Genomic DNA, 27,741 nt, shown 5'->3' with positions numbered 1-27,741 from the left:
CATTCCATGGCATAAAATTATAAATCATGTGAGTAACTAATAATAGAGGGAAAAGTAAATTATTGTACATTAATAGACTATTATTTACCATTATAATAGCAATCATGAAGCTAATGCAGGAATATAAGCCTACATTTATGGTAAAATATTATGTGAGAAAAAGTTGAAACTATAAGAAAGCTAATTAGGCAGAGCCAAGCAAAACTCGAGAGAGTGAAATTGCTTTCGATTTTTAAATTTTTTTGTAATACTATTTTTATGTTTTAAAAGTGATGACAAGAAGGTCAGTCCTTCTTGGCCACATTCAAGTGTGAGGTACAATCCTCCCTGGCCCAAGCACCCTCTCTGTGAAGCCAGTGGTAGGGACTAGTCTCATTTCTCCGATGGGAGTCAATCCCACACTATCCTCAAGCTATCCTCAAGACTATCCTCAAGGCTATCCTCAAGGGCTCCTGGTCGCAAGCTGCTTCAGGAGGACGAGTGACGCTCCTACAACCCAGGTCTGGAAATGACTCCGCCCTCCCTGAGAGCCACTCCCTCCGCATGAAAGGACTGTCCCTGTCAGGGCACACAGAGCGTGTGTAGCCCCAGCTCTGAGCACAGCCACATCTTCACACTGTGAAGCCAAATCGTCCTTGTTAAAAGGACACAGCCTCATCACTAGGCACCCTTTGGTTAAAGCGTAAACATCCCAATGTTGAAGTAGTCGAATAATCGCTAACTTGTCAAGCCCTACAATTGCTTATTGAGAAGTCAGGGAAGAAAAGACAGTTTTAACACTCCCAAGTTAGAGCAACAACAACCAGAAAGGACTTTCCAAGTTTATAATTTTTTAATGCCTGTGTTTTAAAACCAGATATTTATTGCTCTTTTAAAATGTCTCAGGGTAACATTTTTAGTTCTGCAACAGTGCTGCTAACATTCCAAGACCAGCTATCGTGCAACTACCCATAAAAAAATTAACACTACCAAGGCCGTTTTTGCTGTGCCGAAGCTCATGCCAATGAAAACTGCCCTATGGGCATGAACTTGATATTTCTGTTCACCACACATTAACCCAGAGTTCCTCGGGCTGTGACGCCCAGGTGACTTCTGTGATGCAGATTTCTAAAAATCTGGCTCGAAACTCCCCACTCACGGCAGGCTACAACCATTGATCTTCTCTGATTTTACCCAATCTGCACTTAGTCTTGGAAGATTAACCCATTGGCAGTATGAATTCACATTGTTAAACACAAAGCGAGTCCCCCCTGAGGCTTGTGAAAATGCCTTAGTCCCCAAAGTAGGACCCCAGGATGGCTGGAAGTCTGACATGATTCATGACAGGCAAAGACAAGAAGGGGCTGAGATGGGAGCTGGAGGGGAGACAAATGCTCTGGAAGGAATAGAATCACAGATTCCTGGAGCTAAAGAAAACCTTAGTGACCACCTAACATAGCCCTTTCCATGTGGCACACAACTAGTTAGTGACAAGAACTCAGTCTAGCTCTCTTTCCACTGTCCCCAAATATTTTAAGGTGAGAGAAATAGAGGGGGGAGGAAGCTGGCTATAGAGAAAGAAATTATCATTACATATTATTACAGAAAGAGAACAATAGGTGAAGACAAAATATGATATATCATCCCTAGTTATATCATGTATAATCCCTAAAACATTCTGATAAGGTCTTGCTATAATTTTAAAATTATCTCTGGATACCGAGGAGACCCTCCCAGAGGCTGGAGCTGGATGGTGACTTCACAGTGAAAGTGTCAAGAAAAGGGAAAGAATATCATTCACACACCTGGCTGCCCACTGCACCCCCTCCACCATGACCTCGGAAAGTCGGTGGCTACATATTTACTTTTGAGCACATACACTTTTGAGCAACTTCTCTTTGTCTGGCAATGTAATTCCCCACACCCCATCCCTCACACTTTTCCAATCGAGAGAAAAGGGTCACAGGGTGGGCACCAGGTGCGGGAGGTCAGCTCGCCCTTCCTCACATCTGGCAGGGGTAGGAAGGAGGGGAGGTGGAGAGGGCTGGGGGAAAAGCGGGAGCCGGGGGCAGAGGAGAACAAACTGGATGAAGAGAGGCATCTCACCCCATTAACTTCTGCTTGAAGCATCTAGCCTGAGACACAGGAATACAAAAAAAGGGTAGTCAATGGCAGAAGAGAAAAATTGCTTCCAAATATTTGTTATGCTTCTGCTGCCCACATGGTGGTTTTAGGTGAAACCTAGATATTAAAGCACTTTCCACATCGCCCCTTTGCCACAAATAAGGCATCGTTACAATTCAGAACATCTGTCCAAAAGGAAAGGTCTACAAAATGCAGTCGATGATGTTGTACCTCTGCCCCCACCAGCACATTTGACATCACACAGGTAGATCTGCAAGGGAATGTTTCAAAATGTTAAAGCCATATACGTTGTAGGGTCACTCGACCAAATTACCTTTGTCTCCGGCGCCGAAGTTCTCATGGAAGAGAGTGAAAATCATCATGCTTCCACATAGAAATAAGCAAACTGCATCAATGAAACATAGCCAGGAAGAGTAAATGAATACAGCCCCCACCATTAATACTAAAACTAGTCAATAATTGTCTAAGTGTTATCAGTTATGTTTTCTGTGCATCCTGGTTGGCCTCTAAGCAAAGAGAAGGAGCCCCTGGGCACAGCTTGAGAATGCTGCGGTTTCTCTATATGACTATTATCTCAGGCGGTCTGTGTGAAGAGTAAGGTGGACATGGCGTGCAATCTCCGTGTTTGCCATTTCAACATTCTACCTACTTCTGGAGAAACGTTGCTCATCCTAATCATTCAAAAGCCCCACAAGGGCAGCAGGAAGTTTCTCCTTACTGGCATGTTAGTCCTTGCAAACCCTGGGAGGAAGATAGGCTTTGTCACAGAGTGCTAAGTCACGGCTGTGTGGAGGCCACTGAGCCAGCCTGTACCCGAAACTCGATAGGCAGGAAGGAGCGGGTCACCCCTCTCCGAAGTTCCATAAAGATGAGCGAGGATTAATGCTCATTTTAAAATCTCTCTGATTTTCAAGAAAGGAGAGATGAGCGCTACATATGCAATAAATACTATTTGTTTAAATCCAAGTAATTTTGATCATGAGAACTAGAAATCTAAGAAAGCCATTCTGTAAACTTTTATAACATACTTCATGAACTAAACACGTTTTCCTGTTTGACAGCATTATGTCATTTTCCAAATGTAAGTTTTCAAAAATATTTACTAGCTGTAGGTAGCATGGTGGTTGGTTAAGCAGGGAAAAAACAAAACAAAACAAACTAAAGCCTGGAGAACATATAAAGGCAGGCAAATTATATCATGGTTTCATTAATTAAATTAACTAATGCTAAGAAGAGCCAAAGGGATAGATTTTCATAGACAAGGACTCACTAAGAATGTTGACGATTTTCTAGATCTCAGCGAATTTGGTAATATGTGATCTACAGCTGCACTGTCAAATACAATAGTCACTAGTCACAGATGACTATTTAATTGAACATTATTAAGTAAATAAAATTAGAAATTCAGTTCCTCATAGTCACATTCAAGTGCTCCACAGCTCCATAGGACTAGAGACTACTGAAGTGCTATTGGACGGTGCAGATTATAGAATGTTCTCATCACCACAGAAAGTTCTATTGGACAGCTCAGAATCCCGAGTTCATAATGGACTTCAAAGTGAGCACGGATATACGATACAAACTAAAATAAAAGGCCGTGGCTCCATAAAAGTGAGCAATAGGGAGTGGCATATTCAAACCATAAAAAACGTTTATTCTTGTTTTGGCCCAGTCCTATTTAGGGGGAAAAAACTTTGAGAAAACAGGCAGGCTAAGTAGCCAATTTACAGGGATAGTTCACACTAAAATCGTTCCTTTGACCTGAAAAGGTACAAATATAAGTGTATATAGTGCGTGCGTGCATGCGTGTGTATGTGTGTGTGTGTGTGCGTGTACATGCACAAATACCCTCTAGAGTATCCAAAACATGACCTTACAAAGAGAAATGCTCATCGTAGGATCTGTCAAAATGCTGTGGATGTCCCAGGGTAGTGATATTAAAGAAAGGGCTTTAAAAAAACAAAAACAAAAACAGAAAGTCAAAACTAACTGGCACCATTTGATCTGACTCACAACAAATTGCTTATAGGGAGGGTCATTCTTAAACAGAATAGAGCAACTAGACATTCTCTCTCTTTACAAGGTTAAGTGTTCAAAGAAATTTTTACCACTGATATTTACTCAGGATTGCAATGGTTATCCAAGTGTTGTCATTGGGTCTGTTTTTGGAAGGTCTCCTGCCTACAGTGTTTAAATTATGCTATATCTTGTGAACAGGAGGACTTGATAAAGTCCCAAGGTCATTCTCTGTGCTGGAGCATTGATATCCTAGTAAGTATCTTGGTTTTCTAGTGATACACAAATACCAATTTAAAATACACTATTTGATTTCACCATCCTCTTTTATTTCTTTTTTTACTGCTCCCATTTGATAATGTGTGTGTCCACAAGCTCATACGTGCAGGGTGGTCACATGGTTATAATGGCTGTACACAACTAAAGTTCCAGAAACTATACATTCAGAGTGAGTTACAGATTAAATGATTTGCAATTAACAACACGAATTTTTAAAGGTATACCTAACGCTAATTAGAACACTTGTAATAAAATAAGAGGGTGGTATTTAGTCAGAGTGATTATGAAACTTGAAAAGCATATGTTAATTATCATATTGAATTGATTCTTTAGTAATGCAGCTTAAATTCTGTTTTTTTTTTTTTTCAGTGTAGATGATATCTTTGTCAAAACTAAAGAATACTCACTGGTATATTTACTACTTGTGGATTCTCTGGCACCTTTACTGATAACTAAAATCCAGATATGGTAGCATCAGAGTGACTTGGATGTATAAAGCATTTTACAAACACTGTAACATTGAACACATTGCATTTGTCTGCTATGACCACACATTCAAGATTTTATGGCAGGTGTTATTTTTAAGTGAGGGGAAAATGATCTGATTGATTAGGTTATGTGCCTAAGAACTTCTAACCCCATATTTATTTCTAAAAATTAATTTCAAAAAATTAAAAATTTAAACATTTTAATTTTAACTCTACTAGTAATACATGAATAACTTTTTCTTAGAGAGTCTTATGCAGCATTATACGTAAGGCTAAAGCCCCTCTAACTACAACTCAATTCATATCCTCGGAGGCAACCACTGTTATCAGATGATGCTACTAGATCTTTTTCATTCTTTTGCAACCACTCACACATATCCAAGAACGCATTCATAAGGAGATTTGATGCAACATTGTTCACAGCAACAACAAAAAAGTTGGATAAATAAATATCCAACAACTAGGAAATAAACAAACTGATTGTAATTTAAAAGAACGCAGTAAGTGCATATTAAATAATTTGTAGTATCTAAAGTGCTTGGAAAATACATGGCACAGAGTGAGCACTATATGTAAAGCAGTTACTATTACTAAAATATTGGCGTGTGTGTGTGTGTATGTGTGTGTGTGTGTGTGTGTGTGTATTGAATGAAAGACACAAACTGCATAAACATACAGTAAGAGCCAATTTATGTTAAACACACACACACTCACATACACACACTCACACCACATATTATCTGAGAGTTCCAGATTGCCTTTTCTCCATGAGACTTCCTTCTCTCTTTGAGGTCATTGAGGACACTTTCAAACACCACAGAGTAAGACAGAAAACAGGTATATGTATTTGTCCGCCTCAGTGGTGTTTCTCTCCTCATCGTACAAGCTTCAAAGATGGTTCACTTTGTCCTTGACTTAAACATAACCCCTCCCCCAAAACAAAGTCGTGGATAACAGAGAAGAAGCCAACAAAATTGAATGAGCATGAACCCTGCCCTGCCAGGTTCTCACTCTTTTGTTTCCATGTGGAAACTTCTTGTCAGATAAATCTTAATTTATAGCAAAAGAAAGGAATTGTGCTCTACTGAGCAGAGGATCCAAGAGGCAAATTTTAGTCCCGCTCCATCAGTCTCCCAACTGGGTGCAGAGCAAGTCTCTTAACCCCCCTGCATCAGAGGCTTTCGACATAGATTCTTTCATTATTCTTGCATTGCCTAATGGAGGTCCTTTCTTCACGATCATGCATGTCCTTTACAAATGAAGCTTCCTTTGAAGACAGGCAAGAGATCAGATTAAGCCTTTCAATATATATTACTTCTGCTTCCTCTTAGTTCGCTGTTTTCCACAATGGCTAATTCTCAGAGGGCTTCCAGACGTGAACTCTGCTCCAACTACTAAATAAGACTATACCAAGGGAACTCACACCACAACATATTCTTCTTCACTTCCAACCAGGGTTTCTCACAAAGAGATGCCCCTGTACCATCTGCTCCAGGAAAATCCAAATCCATTCCATTAATCATGTCAGTCTCAGAGTTTCCTTTTTCTAACCCTGAAGAAATCTTAATTATTCTCCTGGCTCAAAGTGTTTCTGAGTGGACCAACTCAAGTTTCTCTTTGTGGTGAAGCATCACAGATGCTACACTTACAAACACAGTACCGTGCACAGTTCCTAGAGCAAAGTAAACTCTCAAGAAACACTTGTTTAACACACACTTTTACAAACGCAAGGTATAGGGATACCATTTGTGCATCAAATTTGTATTTTTCACCAAGCTCTGTACCAATATGTACACAAATACTCCATTATTTCTTGCTCTTTTTAAAGGACTACATTAGCCTTAAGCCTCCTGATATTCCCTCAGCTATCATCCAAATTTTGTGTTCATCCTGAGGCTAGTCTTCACTTTGCCTAAATCTCTGGTGATTTGGTCAGTCTGCATATTGGACAAGTTCAGGTCCGTGAATCAGGATTCAATCCTACGTGCCTAGAACTGGGGCCCAACTTATTTTTAGTGCTTCAATGAAAATTTTAAATTACGATATGCCAAATTAACGCAGTAAGAATTTAATAGGCTTCCAAATTTATTTTGAGAATTGTAATGTAAAAGTCAACATAAAAACGAAAAGTTTTTGTATAATCTCAGAAATGTTATTTCTAAGGGTTGTTTTCAAAGGTTCAATGGACAGTTTCATTTAGGTTCTTCCATACAACTATAAGACTATTCATATTAATTCTCTAATATTTTGTTTGATAACCAATATGCTAGAATGACAGATTACAAAATAAGCAAAAGATGCAGCTGAGTGGCCAAACAGAGCTGCTCTACAGCAGTCTCAGCCAACACCATCCACAGGGCGCAGTGAGGCACCAACTCATTATCCCTTGCCCTTTCCACTGCATTAGCAATGATTTGACCTTGAAAAACATGTCAAATATTGAGGTCTGTCTGATTCTTTCCAGAGGTATCAAGACGCTTAAAAAACACTCAGTACTTTGAAGACATGACATTCCAACCATGAACTATGTTGTAGTGCTGGCCACTCCCAACTCCCCTCAGGAGAGGGCCACCATGTCTTGGGCATGCCCTGTCTTGGGCAGGCTGAGTTAATTCTGAATGAAAGGTAGAAGACAGTCTTCACCCCCAATATTTGATAGAAATCTACATAAAATTAGATTAAGTGATCAGTCCAGTGTGAATTTAGTTCACCCAAGTATGTTTGTACCTTGGTCTCTCCTTTGCATTTCCCAGCATTTCCTCTAAATTGAGCAGGAGCTCTGTTTCCTTACACCTCATCCACCACCATAATAATCAGGACCTCAGCAACTTAAAGGAGGGCTGAGACCCAGCCACAAATCCCAATCTTTCTTGTGGTTTGAGTCAGGCCTTTGCCTTATATTTAGAATCAAGGGTCTTATTCCCTGGTTGAAACATTGGAATTCACTAGGTAAATCTCTTCAGTACCACTCTCCACTCCCTCCTCCCTCCTCACACAAGAAGAACAGGCAACCTGTTAAATACTTGTTGAGTGGGAAATATGTGATACATATGAGGAAAGGAGAGAATGTGGGTAAGTGGGTGGTGGTGGGAGATGCTCAGAAAGGGGATTTTGGGGAGCAAAAAGAAGAGAAAAGGAAGAAAAAGAAAGCCCTTTAGATCTGTAATAACAGAAAGTTTAGAGAATTCTATTCTGCAAAATTGAAGATATTTTACACAGGTGTCTATGCACATGGATATGTGTTTGTGGGTGTGAAATTATAACTGTATATACATATAATTTTGTTCCATGATAACGTAATCAAAGATAATGCTATTTAGTTAATATCTACTTATTCAGTACACCTTATAAATCTTATTCAATATTCAATCTACATTTTAACTAGCAATAAGTTTGCCTGATGATGCTGTTTTGTTCCTTGTCTTCACCAAAATATAATACTGATGTTCTAAAAGAACAATCTTACCCTTTTGAAGGTTGACATTTCTGTTGCTTCCCAAAAGGCAAAAGCTCTTCTGTTTTGTTTGCAAAACCAAAGGCTAGTGCTTTATTGTTGGTATGAGTTAGTCTAGATTTTTTAAAATGCCATCCCTTTAAAGTTCTTCCACAGAGATGTCTTTGAAATGAATAGTAGTCCCATAGATAGAAATTATAGAACAGAGGCCGAAGGGAAAAAGACAAATGAGGCAGCTATCATTATCAACCATAAGTCACCCAGACTATAACTCTTCAGAATGAAATCAAGTTGGCAGGAAGGGGGGAAATCTCTGGAACAGGCCACAGAATAAGGCACAATCTAGAGCTAGAGACATCCTTCTCTCTTATTCCAAATACGCCATTCACTGGTCAAGACAAGCTAAATAAATGCTCTACAATGTCTGCAATTTTCATCTATTTCTTTAATAATAAAAGTATTAGACTGAACAATTTGTTGTGAAATCCAGGCAAATATCTGAGCCTAATTAATTCACTCTCTTTCAAGTTTCATAACTATTCACCAACTTCACATATTAATCCAACATGATTGTGGGTGTATCAGGCATCTAGTATATCCATTCATCAAATATTTGTGTGCTTATGATGTAAGAAACAGTTCCAGATCTCTCTCTCTGTCTCTGTCTCTGTCTCTGTCTCTGTCTCTCTCTCTCTCTCTCTCTCTCTCTCTCTCACACACACACACACACACACACATGCACCAGACAGTTTAACACCCCATTGCTCTCTCTTGTAAGAAGTTTATAAACACAATTGTTTATAAACTTTTCTCAACCTAACGAGAGAAGTTTATAAACTAATGACTATGTAAAGAACTAGAACAGATTTAGAAATGAAATTCCATGGAAGCAAAAGAGCAAGCATACTATATTTGGGAAGTGTGAGATATTTGGGGTAGATGGAATATAGCGTATGGGGACGGGGAGGGGTGTGGCCATGGTAGAGGCTGCAGGAGGAGATATAGGTACAAGGGTAAGGGGCAGGATGAAGGCCCTCGTACTTGCTGTGCTCAGAAGTTGAAATTCATCCTATTGGAAATGGAGCACCACATGGACCTTTAAAGTTGACAATGGCATGGTAAGATTGTGTTTTGGACCAAAAGGATGGATGGCAGCGGGGAAAGCTGAGGGCAGTGAAGAGATGCTAGCCAAAGTCTGGGTTGTTGTGATGACCTGAAAAGCAGTGCTAACCATTTTCAAAACTTTTGCTCTGAGCGTCCTAAACATAGTACGCTAAGCTACTCAACAAGGCCATCTTTAATCATATCACATAGGAACCAGTAATGAAGCAGAATCTTGGTACTCAGAGTATGATCTGTGGATAAAAGCACCAGCATCACCTAGGAACCTATTAGAAATGCAGACTCTCAGTTTTCACCCCAGAACTGCTGAATCAGAATCTGAATTTCAACAAGATCCACAGGGAAACTGTATTCACATTACGGTCAGAGAAGTACCGATGTAAAGGAAACCTCTCTGGGCTTAGAAAGATCAAGGCCCTGGTTCTGTCAATTACTTCTTAAAATTTCCATTGTTTTCTCCATAAAATCAGGAAAGATATACTGACGGGCTGTAAGTTAGATGTGATAATCAGTGTAAAAATGCTTCATGAACTCTGAAGTATGATACGCAATAGATGTAAGGTCATTTTATCATCGTGATCATCTGGTCTCAAAACAAAATCATACGCTTTATATATTTATAAAAAGAATTCTTTGAAACCTAAATATAGAAATGGTAAAAAGGAGAAATTTGCAGGGGAAAAAAGCCATCAGAATGTTCTAGCACTTAACTAGGTTTCTGGAGGAGCATGTGGAGATCATTTAATATGGAGTACAAACCCATTTGTTGGCATTGTCCCACCTGGGAAGGAATCAATGACTCACCAGATGACCTTCTTCAGGTTCCTTCAAGGGTTGGCTCCACAGCTCACTATTTCTTTTTTAACTTTTTTTAATATTTACTTATTTTTACGAGAGAGAGAGAGAGAAAGAGCACAAGTAGGGGAGAGGCAGAGAGAGGGAGACACAGAATCTGAAGCAGCTTCAGGCTCTGAGCTGTCAGCAGAGAGCCCAATGCTTGGATGGAACCCATGGATAGTGAGACCCTGACCTGAGCTGAAGTCAGATGCTTAACCGACTGAGTGACCCAGGAGCCCCTCCACAGCTCACTATTTCTAAGACCAAGCATTAAGTGGCATGCACAGTTGCCCATAAGGTATGTCAGAAGGAATCCCAAGTCTCTATCCCCTTCTGAAGATTTCCCCTCTAAGTGTGGTGCCGCAGAGATGCACAATTAGACGCAAATCTAGGGAAAAGATCCTATTTCCATCTAAGAGTCTTTTTAAAAACATATGCTATCTAGCACATTTCTACATGTTAATGAGTTTATTAGGGTGGGCAGCTTTTGATTCAGCAGCTCTGAAGGAAAGGGACAGAAACCACTTGTTGGGACAGAAACCACTTGTTGGTTTACTCATTCATTTATTCATTCTTCTGCTGAATATTTATTAAGTGCCCAAACGGGTCAGACACTGTCACTCATAGTGAAAGGCCAAACAACATGGAGAGGCTCTCTGCTTTCATGGAGAATATAATCCAGAACAGCAGCCTTCAAATGTTTATCATGCACCCTGTCCAAAAAAAAAAAAAAATTGTTGGGCATGGATTCCCAAATATGTATATATTTATTTATAAATATATAAAAATAATATAATAACAAAATAACATAAAATATAATAATAAAAATATATAAAAATTCACTATGCTACTGCACTAACACACACACATAATATGACATAATAATATTAATATGTATAGTTAAAAATCCAAATATAAACTATGACAGTAAAATAATAGAAACAAGTCTGAATATTTTTTCTGTAGCCCAATAGATCATTTTCTATAGTCCCTGGCATATGGGCACCCACTTGAGAGACCCCTCTTTTAGAGCAAGTCTATGAGGAAATGTTTTTCCCACAGCAACAAAGGTATCCAGAGTATAGGATTACTTCAATCACCTCCAGAATTTGAACAAAAGAAATTATATGAGTTGTTCAGAATAAGACTCAATCTATTTTCTCTTCATATCTCTGGTAACTTAAGTTGTACGTAGAACATAGCAGATGGTTAGTAAATGATAATAGAATTGAGAAGAAAAGGGAAGAATGAGGGATGAAGGGAGAGATTATGTAATATAAAAAATTATATTTAAAATAAAAGAAGAAAATGGCTTGTTTGCCAGAGGAGAAAAATGAATGATCTTGATTATTAAAATAATACTAATAGTTAATAACAATAAAACAGAATAAAATTCATATGTGGAAGAAACAGCCTCCAGCTTACTTCCATTTGGCCATCTGAAACATCTAATTGTATTCTCATCTCGAGATTCTCTGGGTACAATTTTACTGGGCTCCCTCTCTTTTTTAATGGGCAATAAATTAATTTAACTATAAATGATCAAATAGTTTTTTAAATGCACTAATATTGCAGGTTCCTTAAAATAATCTACCTTGCCCATAATTCATTGAAAAAGGAAATGGCGATAGACATAGTTACATAGTTACATGGCCTCACAGCTGACACCTACAACCATTTCCTTTGTTCAAAATCAACTGTATTTTCCTTGTGGCAAATGACTTCTACTGATAGTTGGTAATACTAATATTTGTGTCACGTTATCAAAAACATTTCCTAAGAATCACGATTGCAGTGTTATCAATAATATATTTATCTGTTACATCAAAGTTTTGGTGTAATAAACTTATCACCATTTCTCCTAGTTTCCCCCACACTCACTGTCGGCTTAGACAAAAGGTGCTTTGTAAAGTGTGTCCCCATTAGCAACAGTTCCTTCAGGTGCACATGCCAGTGCCAGGTTCTGTGACCAGATTCTTCTGATGAATTCAGAGCTCCCCCACCAAGACAGTTTCCCCACTTGGGGAGCAAGCAAGAAAGGAAGGCGAATGCTAGGTTGCACATAAGGAGCTGCATTATGGTGCCCTAAAGCTCATGGATATTATAATCCGGTATGTGCTAGGCTTTCAGAAATCCTTAGGTCACATTCTGGCAGTCCCCTCCAAAGTCTTGGGAATCTCGAGTGTTTCAGAGTAGAATCACTGCTCACTCTGGGCAGGGATATGCTCTGGCTGAAAAAGTCTATTTTCACCTCAACTTATCCCTGGTGTCTCTAAGTTTCACATGTGTGCAGGAGAAGGATTTTCCCAGGAACCCTTCCCCCATCCACAGACGATTAGGCTTCTCTCACAATCTGAAACCTCAAATGGTCCCTGAATCCCCAAGAATCGATTAATCAATCGATCTACCTAACACTACCTACCCAGTATATGCTGCTTACAAAACTTGTGGATGGTAGGTCTTATTATAAAATAAGGTTATTGTTTCAATCTTATTATAAAAACAAGTCTTATAAAAACAAGCTCTTTTAAAAAAATAAGGACACAGGGGTTCACAGACATTATAGAGCTCATCAAAAGTCCCACTGCAGGGACGCGAATGTGCCTCACACAAGTGAAATAATGACCACAAAATTTTTATTATATAACCATATCGTTTTTATATTAGCCCTGCTATAATTTTTGCCGAGTGTGTACGTAAGGACACCCTTACTTCCGCGGGCACTGGGGTGCTCCCCACCGTCTGGGGCAGTGGCCCTCCCTTGCAGGCAGTGGGAGAGGAGAGACTGCCCTTCCTAACTTGACCCACAGAGTGGCCCCACGCTGTAAAAGGAGGTTAGTCCCCAGCAGTGACTCTTTCATCACGAGGAGAAATCTGACCCTTCTTTCAGATGTGGAGAAAGGGTGAAAAAGCCTTTTTTTTTTTTTTCCTTACCAAGTACTGGACTTAAATTCCTTCCCGACTAACCCCCAAGGGCCCTTGGGAGGCTTCTGGGCCATTATGAAAAGTGTTTGTAGAGCCCCTTCAGGGCCACGGCAGACAGACAGCACAGACACAAGCCGAACAGTAACAGGCGAGCCGCAGACATGCGGCAGGCCCTACTTACGTGGCATTCTGACAGTGCCTTTTCAACACATGAACATTATTTCTCGGGGCAGAAATCCCATGGTCCCTATTAAATTTTCCATATCCCACAGACCCCACCACAGCCTTCTGCGCCACCCTGAAGAGCACTCTGTGCTCTGAGGGCAAACACATTCTAGAAGGAGCTGACCTAGAACTACACCACGTTTCACACTCACACAAACCAGACAGCTGGATTTGCAGGCTATCGCAAACTGACCCCCAGCCTTCCCTCGTATCTGTTCTTCTGTGCCACTTGCACCGAGGGCAGGACTGAGGCAGAGCACCAGCAGGTTGGGGGAAAAGGGGGAAGACGCCGAGGAAACCTCCACTCAAACGATACTGTTACACATACTCTCATTGGTTAAGATAAGATGTACTCTCATTTCCCTGAGAGTTTTATCTTTATAGATAGGCTGTGCGCAATCTGTAAGAAAGTCTTAGCCGCGTGTTTTGGAGTTGATTGTTATTTTCAAATAGCATGTGCTGTGGTGTTTCCTTGGGGGAACACATTCCAATTTCTTAATGGGGTGTAATCAGTAACACGTTTGCTTCAGGCCTTATAATGATGATGCTGTTAACTGCATTCACCCAGAATCCTTTAAAGCAGCTGTTTTCAACCAACTTTCACTGCGAATGTACTTTTGTGTGTTTAATGTACTTGGCAAGCCTTTTGAGAAAGCCCTTGCCTACTGTTTTATTTGTTTCCATTTATGAAAACATGCGTACACTGTGAAAATCAGATGCATTTGTAAAGTTATCAAGGAATTCTCTCAGCAGCAGCAGAGTGGGTGAATCATCTCCAGCGAAATCTGCTTGAAAGAAACTTCCATGCATTTGTTTAACCGTAAAGTAATTAGCAGCTCTTCTCCAGGCAAAATGTGGAATGAGCATATTTCTTGAATTATGTGTCCCAAAGTTGAGAGAGAGAGAGAGAGAGAGAGAGAGAGAGAGAGAGAGAGACCCAGTAGGGTCACCTAGACAAGGTTCAGAAGCAAATGCTTGCCACTAGGCAGCTTGTGCCTGATACCTGGAAGATTCATACCCAAAGTCGTAGACCAAGTCCTATTGTCCCTATCATTTATCAGACCTCTGCTCTGAAACGCAAGAATTATCCTCAATTCAGAGCCTTGGTAAGAACACCTTTCTTGCTTGTAACATTATCCAGCCAGGAAGCAGGCAGCATGCACAAATGGTTGGTTGAAGTCTGGTCTTTGTTTTCTGTCCTCCTCAGTTGACAATGCTTGCTGCAAGGGAGCAGGCCAAAATAAAACTGTCAACCATCATGTTGCATAAAACCATAAAAGCGGGAAAAGTTTCCTCACCGCTTTATGCCCACTAAACCCCCAAAGTAGATAGGGCTGTTGCTGTATCATCAATGGGCTAGCGTATGTTGTTATAGGTATTTGCAGTAGTCAGGGCATACAATTAAAAAGCAAACAAGGAAACAATAACAGGCTTGTATCACAGACATTTTTTTCACCACCTGGTGAGTCCTGAAGGTGGGGGACTGGGGTCCCCTAAATCCCAGTGCTCTGGGAAGGCCCATAAACTGCTTTTTCCACTTTGCCTCCCTTATTCTAATCTCCTCATTTGAAATTATTCCTTAATCCATGACCACTGGGAAGGCACATGCTCAAACAATCAGAGAAACTCAGCACATTGCTTACTTTGCCTCTTCCCTGAGTCCTAAACAATGAATCTCATGACTTTTCTTGCACTCAGTGTGATAGTGAATGCCAAACCCAGTTCGGCAGCAAGAATCCTATTTCCTGGGCCCTCGGAAGATAGAAAATATCACATTTCTATTTCATTCGACCCTTTCACTCTCTCTGTCACGCCTCGCTGCCTTTACAAGTCACCATCTCACTGTGGCAACAAAGCTTACAGGGACTCTAACAGGTGAAGCCTCAAGCAAACACGGAACAGAGTGGGCCTGGAAAGCAGGCAGAGGACTGCCTGGCTTATCTGCTCCCTATCTCGCCATTTCTTACCACAAGGCCTGCTTGATGACAGCCAAGATGTCCCGAGGCAATGGCTCAGTAATAAGATACACAACAAATAATGGGTTTTTTTGCTGGAAAAATATATACTCAGGTAATTAAATTGTTAACATGATGGATGGCCTTATTTTATATTTGAATTCAAAGTGACTTTCTGTATCATTCAACTAAAATGGCTTGATGTTACAAAAAAGAACAAAAAAACCAAAACAAAACATAACTCCAGAGAAATGGGAATATAGATTTTTGTTCGTTTATTTGAAAAACAAGCGTGGGTAGTTTTCACCGTGCTGGGTTGTAACGTTTACCTAAAATGCACAGAGCTGGTGTTGGTTCAAATTTCATATTCATGATTTTCCATTCCTAATTTCTATGTACCATATCCTAAAAGGTGAGGCTATGGAAAATTTGCCAATGGATATGCTTTATTTTATTCAGGAAGAGTAAGAACATATTAGAGAGAACTATTGTTCAGAAGGTTCCAGAAGCCAAACCCTAGTGTCTGAGTTTAAAATGTTAATGGACATCCATTTTGCCCACGTCGAATCCCAAATGACAATATGTTTTGTGCCCAAGGCATGATTCTGACTGAATCAATAAACCACCCTAAGTTTGATAAAAGTTTTACAAAATATCCAGGACATTTAGAGTAATTGTTAACATGTGCTCATTATTCACAGTGTATGCAGGTTTAGACGCCAGATAAATATATTTATTCATCAGCAGCCAGCATGTCACTGCTACCTCAGTGGTGACATAAAACAGTAAGACATTAGAACTTGCCTTAGTCTTGGGTTCAGAGAATACAAATGAACCATTGTGAAGAAAACAGAAAGTTCTGCTTTTTTCATGTTTTACGCTGAGAGAGAGAGAAACAGGAAAAGGGAAAGAGAGAGGGAAGGAGAGAAAATGAGGAAAGGGGCAAGTTTTGGTCAAAAACAGAGTTGGTGATTTACTTTGCACTGAAAACCTGGGGAATATGAAGGATGGATGGATAAATAAATACATAAATAAATCTAGAAAAGTGTAGATCTTGGAGAAGTGACCTGAAGACATCAATCATTGTTGCAACTTGAAGAGCATTTTTCTTGTTTATTCTCCAAAACACAATTCAATTTTGATTTCTTCTCTCATTTCACAATATAAGAAACTTACATCTACACTGGAAGGGTAAAATAGACTTTTGGAAATAACATTAAAAAGGTTCCCTCTATCAGAATGGAATTAGTTCTTTGAGAATATTCACCAACTTACAGCTGACTTGTCCTAAGCCCAAACCAACCTCAGATCCATCATTTAACAGTGCCAAGAAAATTTGAAGTAAATCACATTTATACTTACTGGTATACTGTGAGGGTGAGGGGGAATCCCAAGTGGTTTTATGTGGGGTTTTATTGTTGCTTCCTGTAACCTGATGTGTGTGTATATGTGTGAGTGTGTGTATTTTCCAAATGTCCTTCCTGCAGTCTCAATGACTTCTAGTGATGCTAATAGATCTCAAGGTATGTGTTCCTTGAGTATTTGAAGTTGAGTTGAATATTAACTTTCAACTACCTTCCATTATCTTCAACCACGATTGTGTAAAATAGAGCGAATAAAGTTGCCTCAAGATTTACCTCTCTGGTGAAGGGATAAACTTGACAATACGCCATCACCTTTAATACAGTCCACTAGCATCAGACCTTAGAAAATGTGAACTTTGCCCATGAAAGGTGCAAAGATTCCAGAGAAAAGGATTATAGTACAATAAAGTCACTGGTAAACATTCTTGCGTTTTCCTGAAATATACGTCTGTAAACTTAGCAGCATGTTTGTGCACGGTGAATGTCACATGGTAGGCTTTTAATAGAAGCTGGTTGAATTGAATACTTAGAACAATACTACATATCTATATCTAGTATCCAATACAGTCTAAGAGCTTAGTTGAAAACACTAGATTTCTCTATGAGAACCAGAAGATCAGCAAAGCAGAGATGAGAAAATTAACCGAGACGCTATCTAGCTAATTAAAGCTATAAAAGAAGCAAGAGCCTCTTCATGGATTGTTCTGTTAACTAACCTGTAATTATACTGTCAATTGCATTAACTTCATTGCCCACTAATAGAGTAAGTTTCAAGGGAGGCAGCCAATGTTGGGATGGTTATTTATTTTTATGTCCTAATTAATCAGTACTGACACCAAACCACATCCTTCCTCCTTGCTCATTATTTAAATGACCCATTTATATGGATGAACCTCTTTGCTTTGTGCATTTCATTATCACATTAACATGCTTTCAAAACAAAAAGGGTTGTTTCTGCTTCAGCAAGTTCTTTGAACAAACAGCTACTTGAGCTACTCCTGACAGGCTAAGCAACCCTCCTCTCTCTCTAGGCATTTATATTGGCCAGTTGGGAGTTAGACTGAAATCAAATGATCACCAGTTGGAAGGGGAAAAAAAAAAAAACCTGCTGAGTTTTGTAGTGCTAAGACAGGGGTTGGGGGAGGAGTTAGCTGAGGAACTGGAAGCAGGAATTTTAACTTTTCATTCAAGGTTTATGTAGCTAGTCATTTCTTCATGTCTCATACATGGAAAACTAAAAATAAACCCTGCCACTGAGGGAGGTTAAAATCTGTTGGAGTCATCAGATCGAAATATAATTTAAAAGTAACTTCGTGAGTCAGCCTCTAGGACGTAATTCCCTTCTAGTGAAGCACCAGAAGCTGTGTTAACTATTTTGAATTGCCTTTGCCCTTTTTGAAGGGTTCTGTGCTTTGACAACATCTTAGAAGCCAACATCTCTATCCCTAAGCACATCAACCCTGATCCTACCTGCAAAACACTTTGGGGGAAAGCACAGAAGCCTTAATATGGCAGAATAAAAGACTAGCCTCCCCCTGTCCCCCCCCACAAAGTTTCCCTTAGAAAAGAGGAGACATGCTATATTCAAATGTTAACAGAATCTCTTTATGCACTGGGGGAAAATCTCAAGGTAATTATGGAAAAACACATTAGCTGGAAAGAAAAACTGAAATCAAAAGTTGATTTGGATGTTTAAAGATGTCACATAATGGAATCGCTTTTAAGAAGAGTTAATATTTAACCCAGATTTATTAGCTATCCCTTTGGGTATGATCTCACAATTGCAAGTGTTTGATGAATTGCACCATAATTTATACGTAACCCTTAAAAGTCTATGAGAAAAAGTTACTTTGTCCAGTCCATAAATGTACACAGAATACATTTAAAAAACAGTACCTCTGAACTTACATAACTGGGTACTCATATCTGAGATGAACTTCCTAATGACAGCCACGTATACGAATTTAAAAAGTGTGCGTGCAAATGAAGAAATACACTCTTGAAACTATTGGGGGACTCAACAAACTTTAATAATGCCGACACTTGATTTTTGTATGGAAGTATGAAGGTGGAATAAAGTAGTATCTCTAGACTCATAAATACTATAAGCACCTTTTGAGAATGGTCAAAAATCATTTTTGGGGTTTCTGGCTGGGTGATGTCTGTAACCACTTTATATGTGGGCTCCCCTTCAGTGGAGCACAGGCTGTGCTCGGATATGGGGGTGGCTTTCAGGTTCATCCTGATGAAAAACATTCAGCTTGTAGAATGTACCAGAACAAACAAAATCATAACTCACGCTCCATGCTTTCATTTACTTTTGGTGCTTTCCTCATGTTTTCGGCAGTTACCAGCCACCTTTCTACTACCACACCCCCCTCTGTGGCCTAGAAATCCATCTATGCTGAATTCCACTTATTACGAGGAAATCCTTCTGTGTACTTTACCTAAATCCTGCATCCTTCGGTTGAAACCCATTTCATATTATTCAAACTTCTGTGAACGGTAGTCCAACGTCATCCTCTTTATGAGAAAAACCCATTATTTAAAAATAGTCAATAAATCACTCTTTATCCTTCATTTCCCCCACTTGAATAAGCCAGGCTCCCCAGGGTTTTCTCCATAATACTCTACCTCCAACTCACTATCAAGGCATAACTGAAGTCCTGGGAGAAATAGACATATATAATGACTAATTAGAACATTACATATAAGACGATAATAATTATTAATTTAAATAGTAAATACGATTACCATAAAACTTGGCTCATACCTTCCTCTAAGTTCCTCAGGAAATTCTCAAATTTCTCCTAGGCTACCTCAGCTTGCTTCAGAAATGCTCAATCCTCCGTGCCAGTGACAGGGAGATCAGTTTATATTTACAAGTGGGCAAATGTCTGGTATGGAACACATTAAAACCAAGGAAATCTGTTCTCTTGTAACCTAAGCCAAGATTTCGAAAACTTAAAGGAAAGTTAATGAACCCATTTGATATAGTCATCACCAGAGCATCTATAGTAAAAGTGGGCTGTATTTTAAGCCTTCAGGGTACAAAACTTTCTGAAATCCTTTTTTAAGCACGGCTTACACATCAACCCAACAAAAGTTTGCTTTATTTGTTTTGGGAGGAGACGGCAATTCTGCAGGTTTTCACATCAGGCGTTAGATTCCATGTTTAAATTAGTGTCACCTTGAAGATCAGGTGTCTAATAGGCAGATTTTGATCATGTGACTAATGCCAAAGGGAGCCACATACTTTGGGCAAAAACTAAAGAGCTGATACTTATTTGAACAGACTCATATTTTTAAATTTCTTGCCTAATTTTTGTATATAGGGCTGAAACGTGACCCTTAAGCTGGACTACAAAGGCTTAGACAGCTGATTTGGTGTTTTTAAGGAGATTGAACAGATAAAAGATCAGCAGCATCTATTTACTGTGGAAGGAGGAAATGCTGCTTCACTTTCCCTTCTTGAAACTCAGGATTAGAGTTTGTGGATATCCCCTTACTCTTTGTTTTCTAAAAAAGAGGCCAGAATCCTACTGTGAGCTCTGCCTCCTAGAAGTTGCAGGCAACATCTCTCAGATCCTGCAGGTCAGATTCAAACGAACAGTTAGGAGGGCCCTAACAAAGCTCACGAGGGTCACAAGCTACATGAGGTTGGGTACAGGAAGGGGAGGGGATTCCTGGTGGGGCCTTCTCCACCCAGTGATCACTTTTGTCATCAGAGGCCCCACATCATTGTGACAGAAGATGGAAGGTCTGAATTTGGGTATTGCAGAATGTTTGCAGGCTCCCAGGGAGTGGGAAAAAAAGATCTGGATCAAATTATATTCAATTCAGAGGCATGTGGGGCATTCTAATGATTTCCATTACTCCTGTGGTCACCTTGGGTGGTGGAGCTCATTAAGGTTCAATCACAAAAATTAGGACTCAGAGGATGTCAGACCTGAGAAAGACTGTACATGGACCACCTAAGCACAAGGTAAAGTGACTTGGACAAGACCTCAGAACTAGGCCCATCTTATAACCAACAGTAGGGACCTCCATGACCATTAAACATGCAGCTAATGTTTGTCTTTTAACTACCTATCCCAGAAGGAGTTAGCTGGAATGAATCAACAGAGTATACAAAGATTCAGAGAGAAGAGTTAGGCAGGAGCATCGTGTGCTGGTCTAAGTCACCATCAACATTCTCCTGGATTCCCAGAGTAGGCTCCTACCTCACTCTCAGGCTCCCATGCTCACCCTGCAGTCCATTCTCCCTCCACACAGCAGTCGGGTGTTCCCCTGGCCTTGCTTCACACTTACTCCAAAAGCTTCACTCACCTCTGTTGCCTCACCACCCTTCCCTCATGAATTCACTCCAGCCTAGAGATGTTGTCACTGGTTCTTTGAACAAGAAGCTATTCTTTTGTTGGGCTCTTTGCCCCTGCTATTCTTCCCTGAGCCTGGAAGTCTTTTCTGACATCTAATCCATGGCTCACTCTGTCATCACCTCCAGGTCTCTGCTCAAATGTCTGCTCTGAGAGAGGCTCTGTCCCCTCTCTTGAATATCCACCCTCTGTGTGCTACCCTTCCCACTTGACTGTCCCTCTTTATTTCTCCAGGAGGACATGGAGTTTATTGAAACTGCAGAACGGAGTATGGAATGTATTAGGTACTCAGTTTATATTTGTTGAATCAATGAATGGACTACCAGTCAATCTATAGTGTCTGGCCCCAGCTAACAGGTGAGAATCATTGAAGTAACCTATGGCAGTCCTCAGGTGGAGACCTTAGCCTGAGGGGCCGAGGACTATTTGCATTTCCTACCTTTTTACTAATTGTATCTTCCTTCTTCTCAGCCATAGACAATTACGTCTACTAGAAGCTCGTTACTGATTCTCGTCATATATGCAGATGGTCCCTGACTTACAGTGGTTCGACTTACAGTTTTTTAGACCTTATAACAGTGTGAGAGTGATATGCGTGCAGTAGAAACCACACTTCTAATTTGGAATTTTGATCTTTTCCTGCTCTGGCAATATGCACTATGACGCTCTCTTGTGATTCTTAGAGGTGGCAGCGAACCACAGCTCATAGTCAGCCGTCTGATCACAAGAGTAAATAACCCATATACTTGCCACCATTCTGTTTTTCACTTTCAGGACGGTATTCAATGAATTACATGAGATATCCAACACTTTAGTATAAACTAGGCTTTGGGTTAGATTATTAGGCCCAACTGTGGGTCGTTGTAAGTGTTCTGAGCATGTTTAAGGTAGCCTAGGCTAAGCTGTGATGTTCGGTAGGTTAGATGTATTAAATGCATTTTCAACTTATGATATATTCAACTGACGATAGATTTATCAGGACACAACCCCATGTATATATCTTTTATTAATTTACCATTAACTGTTTCTTAGGCTTTTGTTTGTTTGGTTAGTGATTTTTTCCCCCTTGGAACCCTCCACAATCTTGGTTTCCTGTATTGTAGGATAGTTATACTATACTTACCTTATCTACTTCTCTATTCAAAGGTTATATTAAGTTCTGTGTTTAAAGATATTTTGAGAGAGAATGCTTTGAGACAAACAGCTTCCAAGAGAGTTTGCAATTTCTACAGGGAGGTGTTTCCTGGCAAAGATAGCCAAAGACAGAAAAAAACATTGCTTGTAACTAAGGTATTGGTCATGTGGGAAGGAGTTGTGTGGTCACAGACAAAGCAAAAATGTGAGTCAAGACATGGCCTATGAGGGGCAGTAGCAACAGCCTTGGAGAGACCCAGTGTAAGGAGTGGGTAAGCAAGCAGATATGTAGTTTGTTCTGGAGCTGTCTTCTCTAGTCACCTGGGACAGAAGGCACTAGAAAAACAGAAAGAAGACAAGCCAGAGCTTGACAGTCTGGAAGATGATGATCTCCCACACCCGGGCCCCGGGTCCAGCTAGAAAATGGAGAATCTCAAGACCTGAAGACATTCAGTCAATCATTCACTCTCAGGAAAATAATATCCTCTGGCCCACTCCTTCTTCCAGAATTTCCTCTATGTTCTAATTCTACCCAAATGGAGCCGGAGATGTTTGGACAGGGCTCTCAGCAGTCTGGGTGTATATTTCTACTCATGTCCATGCCTGTTCCTCTCACCATACCATATTGGATCCTGACTGACAAACATCCTCTTTCCTCTCCACCTGACTCTGAAAAGCACCTTCCCAGTTTCTCCTTCCTGCTCTAGAAGGTGATCATCTTAATAGCTTAGTTATTTTTTTTTAATTTAAGAAATGCTTCACATCTCCATCCCAGATAAAATGTGCACATTACAACTGAGATTGATATTTTCAAACTGCATTTCTGTGGTTCTTCAGAGATCCTCAGAGAAAAGATGGGCACAGGCTTTTGGTTTTAAAACTCCTATCTAATTCTCACCATAGTAACTTAGCTGACTTTTATCTATTTTATATATTGGATTCTAAGCAAGATATTGTTTAAAGGAATATTTTTACTACTTTTATCTAAAAGGATTTAAAAAATTTAAAATTCCCATCATCACACATGACTCAAAAGATTTGCCACCACCTGGTGGCAGCATACCCAAATTTCAAATACCTACATTTTTAACAGAAGGACTAAGTTGAATCTGCTATGCTAAAATTATAAAGAAGTATCAGAAATGCCTCAGAGGATAAAATGCAATTATAAAAATGCATTAAAAAGTATACTATCACTTTCAAAATGCAATGTGATAGTATTTGAAAGTTAAAATTCCTGAAAAGAATTACTTTGTTGTATGGATCTTATACTACTTAAACGAAACACTTTTATTACGTAAAATCTGAAAACCAACACTGCAGTAAAGTAAAATACACTAGCAGAATACTCTCTGTTTTACTGTTTGAATATCAGTGTTATTTACCTTCAAATACATAGAGAAAAGTTTTATTTCTTCTTCTTAGAGTCAATATGACTACTCGGCTCCTGGGTAAATTCTACCTGGGACATTCCCCGTGCTACTCTCCACCCCCACAAAACAAAGCAAAACAAAGCAAAAAAGCAAAAACACCTTTCACAGACCTTTATAAATGACTGCACAAAGAGAATAGAAAACAAGTACTACTTGAACCACAAGCACATTCATGGAGGAGAGGAGGAAGAAAGTGAGATTTTTTTCCTCTTCAGGCCTTTCAGCTCTCACGTAACAGTAATATATTGGCTTTGTCTATTCTAACCACGCTAGCCTTGTTCTGGCCTGATTCAACAACACTCTGTTCAGGCAAAATGCCCTTCGCACTCAGGAATAGGTTCCAGTAAGTGAAGCATCTGGATAGCGAAGGGGAAAATGAAACCTGAGCCCTGTCATGCTGTGTTGCTTCTCTGTCCAGACCCACACAGACCCTTTATCCAGTGGTATGTGTCCCCTTAGCCCTCTTCTCTGGCTATATGACTCAGAAATCATTGTCCCCTTGTGCACAGTGATGATCTTGGGTTAAGTTGGCAGGCAGGACCTGAAAGAATCAACGGGGCAGGGTGGGAGTGTCTTGTAACACTCCTAGATCTGTGGAGAACAGAGTGAGTGGGAGCGAACATGCCAAAGACATGCCAGAGGACACAGAAGGAAAGTTCACTCCTCCTGGTCCTTCAACAGCTGCAGTAAACCTGCTGCTTAAGAAGCCACAGTTACTCTGTATCAGATGTGGATTTGCCAGCAAGATTACATCCCTACAAGTTCTCTGTAGACAATCAGTGGGCACATGACATTCTGAGCAAATACCAATTAGCCAAACTGGCAGAGTTGGCAATTAACATCCATACCTGGTTCCCTTAAAACTCCTTCTAACATTGTTGACCAGCTCTTGCTAGTCAATTACAAGGAGGAAGAAATGACTTGATGTACAAACAGTTGGTGAAATAAGAATCATAGAAGAGTGAGGAAAAGCACATAACAAGAATCAGTTTAGCACTTTTGAAACTTAAGGGTGTTTTCCTGCCACGAATGTGAGAACTGACCTACGATACTTCTCATATTTACAACAGGTAGAGTAAAATTGATTTTAATCATTTAGAGTGTGTATCACCGTTAATTCTTTCAGCATGCTAAGAGCATGCCGTAACAAATATTGGACACTCCAGGGATCTAAACTATTCGTTAAAACAAAACTCACTGATGACCATTACTTGGCAATTGGAATTTATGCTGTCATACCATCTCGTGGATTTTGTCACAGCATCATCTGTATTAAACCAAACACCACCAGCTATGCTTTTCTAGCAATTTGTTGCAATATTTACATCTTCTTCAGCTACACACTTACCCTGTGTATGGACAAAGCCAGTAGCACAACATTTTATGTGTTTGTTTAACATCGTCAGAAATACAAATTTTCAACCAAGAATCCAAAGAAACCCAAAATCTGAAATAATGTCAAAGTTGCCAACGCGAAAACAAGTATGCATACTAGCACATACTAATTAGCCTTCCTACTTTGGTTATTATATAACAGGCTACATTACGGCTCCTTGCCTTTGCTCCTGGGCCATTACTGCCTATCTTGAGATCACTTTTGATACTCCTAAGGTAAAGGAACACCAAACAGTAGCCATTTATCTGACAAAAGACCTTGTGTTTTTCTTATTCTATCAATCATTAAACTGGTAATGTCTTTTTATGTTATTGCTTTGACATTCATTAACACTCACGTCAGAGGAAATCTTTGCAATTAAAAATCCTACTGACCGTCTAAAGCTGTTGTGCTGTGGTTTGTAACAACCGAGTTTTTTGTAATGGCAGCAATGGCACTAAGATGGACTGGGAAATGACCCCACACTTCAATGCGGGGTGTCTCTCTCATGACTCAAATGCGGTTGATACTCACACTTTTTTAAAAAAATCGGCTTTTTACACCTCAGTGCTAACTTTTATGGCAAGTTTGACTGACTTGCTTACGAGGAAAGAACGCCTCAGAAAAACATAAAGTCAGATAGCGAATAAGCTGCTGTGTTGTCATAGGAATCCTTCCTCATGGCAAACTCACAAACCCTCAAGAGAGTTTCAGTTAAAAATGCGAAAGTCTCATTATCATCTCAAGTGCTTGAAATCCATTTTACATAAGTTCCTTATGATTTGAAACCACAAACAGAGCAGGATGAGTGTCTAATATGACAAAGTGAGAACGCTGAATATCAGAGGGTAACACCTTCACTTCGAAACCACTCCTTTTGTGGGAACATCACCCATAAAAACTGATTATACATCATCTACAGCCACATTATCATCAGCATCGAGAGAAATAAAACTGAACAAATACTTTTCCTTTTAGTAACGAGCAATTTAGAGGGTGGGAGAAAAACCAGTTTCCTGCTTGGAAAAATCTGTGCGTTATAAAAACGCCTTTTATTTAAGGAGTGGAGTAACCTCATTGTATCTGTATTTATATGCCACCACGGTACAAGGAGTACAATGGGATGGAAAAACATGTCAAAGTTCTTCCTTAAATATGCATCGTTTTAAATGTTACCAATATGAAAATCAATATAAAATGTTCCTCTTGTTATGTCTCATTAGATCATTTAATTTAATTATGAGAGTGTTTAATTAAAATCAAAGATTGAATCTGGTCTTGGGGTACTGTGACGATTTAAAGATATTTAGTACAGAATATTTCGCCTAGATTCCATTTCTCTTTTAAGAATCGAATTCAGTCCAAACAAGAAGACTGGGGACATAGAATTGTCTGAATGTATTCATTCAACAAACACTCATAAAGATACCACCTTAGAGACATCACAGCTGTGCTGAGAAGGAAACACTACACCTTCCCTGTACACACAGGGAAGTGATTTTACCTGTAGGATAACCAAATCCATGGTTTCAGGAAGTGAACTATAATGAGCTTTCAATGTCCTTTGGGCCCTGCCTTGGCATTGTTCATTTTCAGTAAATGAAAGCAATACAAGCTTTGCAAAGGGATTTTAAACTATTACGAGGGAAACTTAGAAAAACGAATCCAAATGCCACCATAGATGCAAGATTCCAGGAACTACTCATCTAGTGGAGATCGTTAATCTGAAATCAGTGCAGGTTTCATGAATATTTAAGAAGCACACACTTGAAGACAGTTGAAGGGAATTGCTGTTGGCTGATTTTTAATAAATAGGTCCTTTCTAGGACTCCTAGTGCTCAGTAGAAATTGCCTCAGAGACTCTTTCCACCTATAATCATTATTCAAGGATTAGGACCCAAGACACCACACTTGGGAGGCCTGTTTATTGCAGACAGCTGGGTAATGGTTCAAGAAGCCACTCTCCCAGTATGAAGAGAGACTATAAACCTGCACCCAAACTGAGGCAAAGAGGTGGGGCCCTGGCTCCCCACCCAGTGCACACCCACACTGGGGCTTCTCCTGCATTCTCTCCCTACCCAGGCTGTCGTCGCTTTCCCTTCCTCATCTGATTCCATGAGGATCGAGATGGTCTTGAGATAAAATCAAGTGAAGAACTAGGCATGGTGCATAAGATTAGGTCCCCGGATTTGGGTTTTGTATTCAAGGTGTCATTTACTAGCTGCATGACCTTGGGCAAATCAGTTAAGGTCTTTCAAGGTAAAGTTCACTCCAGTCAGACCAGAGCTCATCTCAAAGTCCTCACGAACCAGGAATCTCATCCACAGAAGCTGTTCTCTGCAGAACTTGCTGAATCAATACTCCCATTTCAAATATTACCAGCATTACTGCTCGGCTACTATGGGAGTTCTGACTCCCATATTTTCATTCAAATTGTGAATTCATTAGCGCAGTGACACATTCTTTTGTATTTTGAGCCCTGACGCTAATGTATTTGGTTTCCCACTCCCTAACCACCCCCAAAATCACATGAAAAGAAAAATCACATGTTTTTTTCTTAAATATGGGCTAGAGAAACCTTTCATATAAAAATGGAGGTATATTTCAAATGTCACAAACCTGTTGATTCTTGAT

General features: G+C 39.8%; 1 protein-coding gene across 8 annotated transcripts in view; it reads right to left on the bottom strand.

Moving 5' to 3' along the window:
* The window catches only part of MECOM (MDS1 and EVI1 complex locus), a 556,668-nt gene that overhangs the window by 178,371 nt on the left and 350,556 nt on the right, over window positions 1–27,741 (bottom strand). The window contains exon 1 of one of the 8 annotated variants that reach the window (XM_019440527.2): window positions 2,438–2,640. The exons of the other annotated variants lie outside the window; for them this stretch is intronic. Within the exon in view, the coding sequence (XP_019296072.1) occupies window positions 2,438–2,464 (27 nt within the window). The 5' untranslated portion in view covers window positions 2,465–2,640. Of the gene's footprint in view, window positions 1–2,437; window positions 2,641–27,741 lie in introns of those variants that run through there. 8 annotated transcript variants of the gene reach the window in all.

This window comes from Panthera pardus, unplaced genomic scaffold (genome assembly GCF_024362965.1).
Source record: "Panthera pardus isolate Hobbes unplaced genomic scaffold, ASM2436296v1 HiC_scaffold_16, whole genome shotgun sequence".
NCBI lineage: Eukaryota > Metazoa > Chordata > Mammalia > Carnivora > Felidae > Panthera > Panthera pardus.
This window is presented reverse-complemented; position numbering and strand designations above follow the sequence as displayed.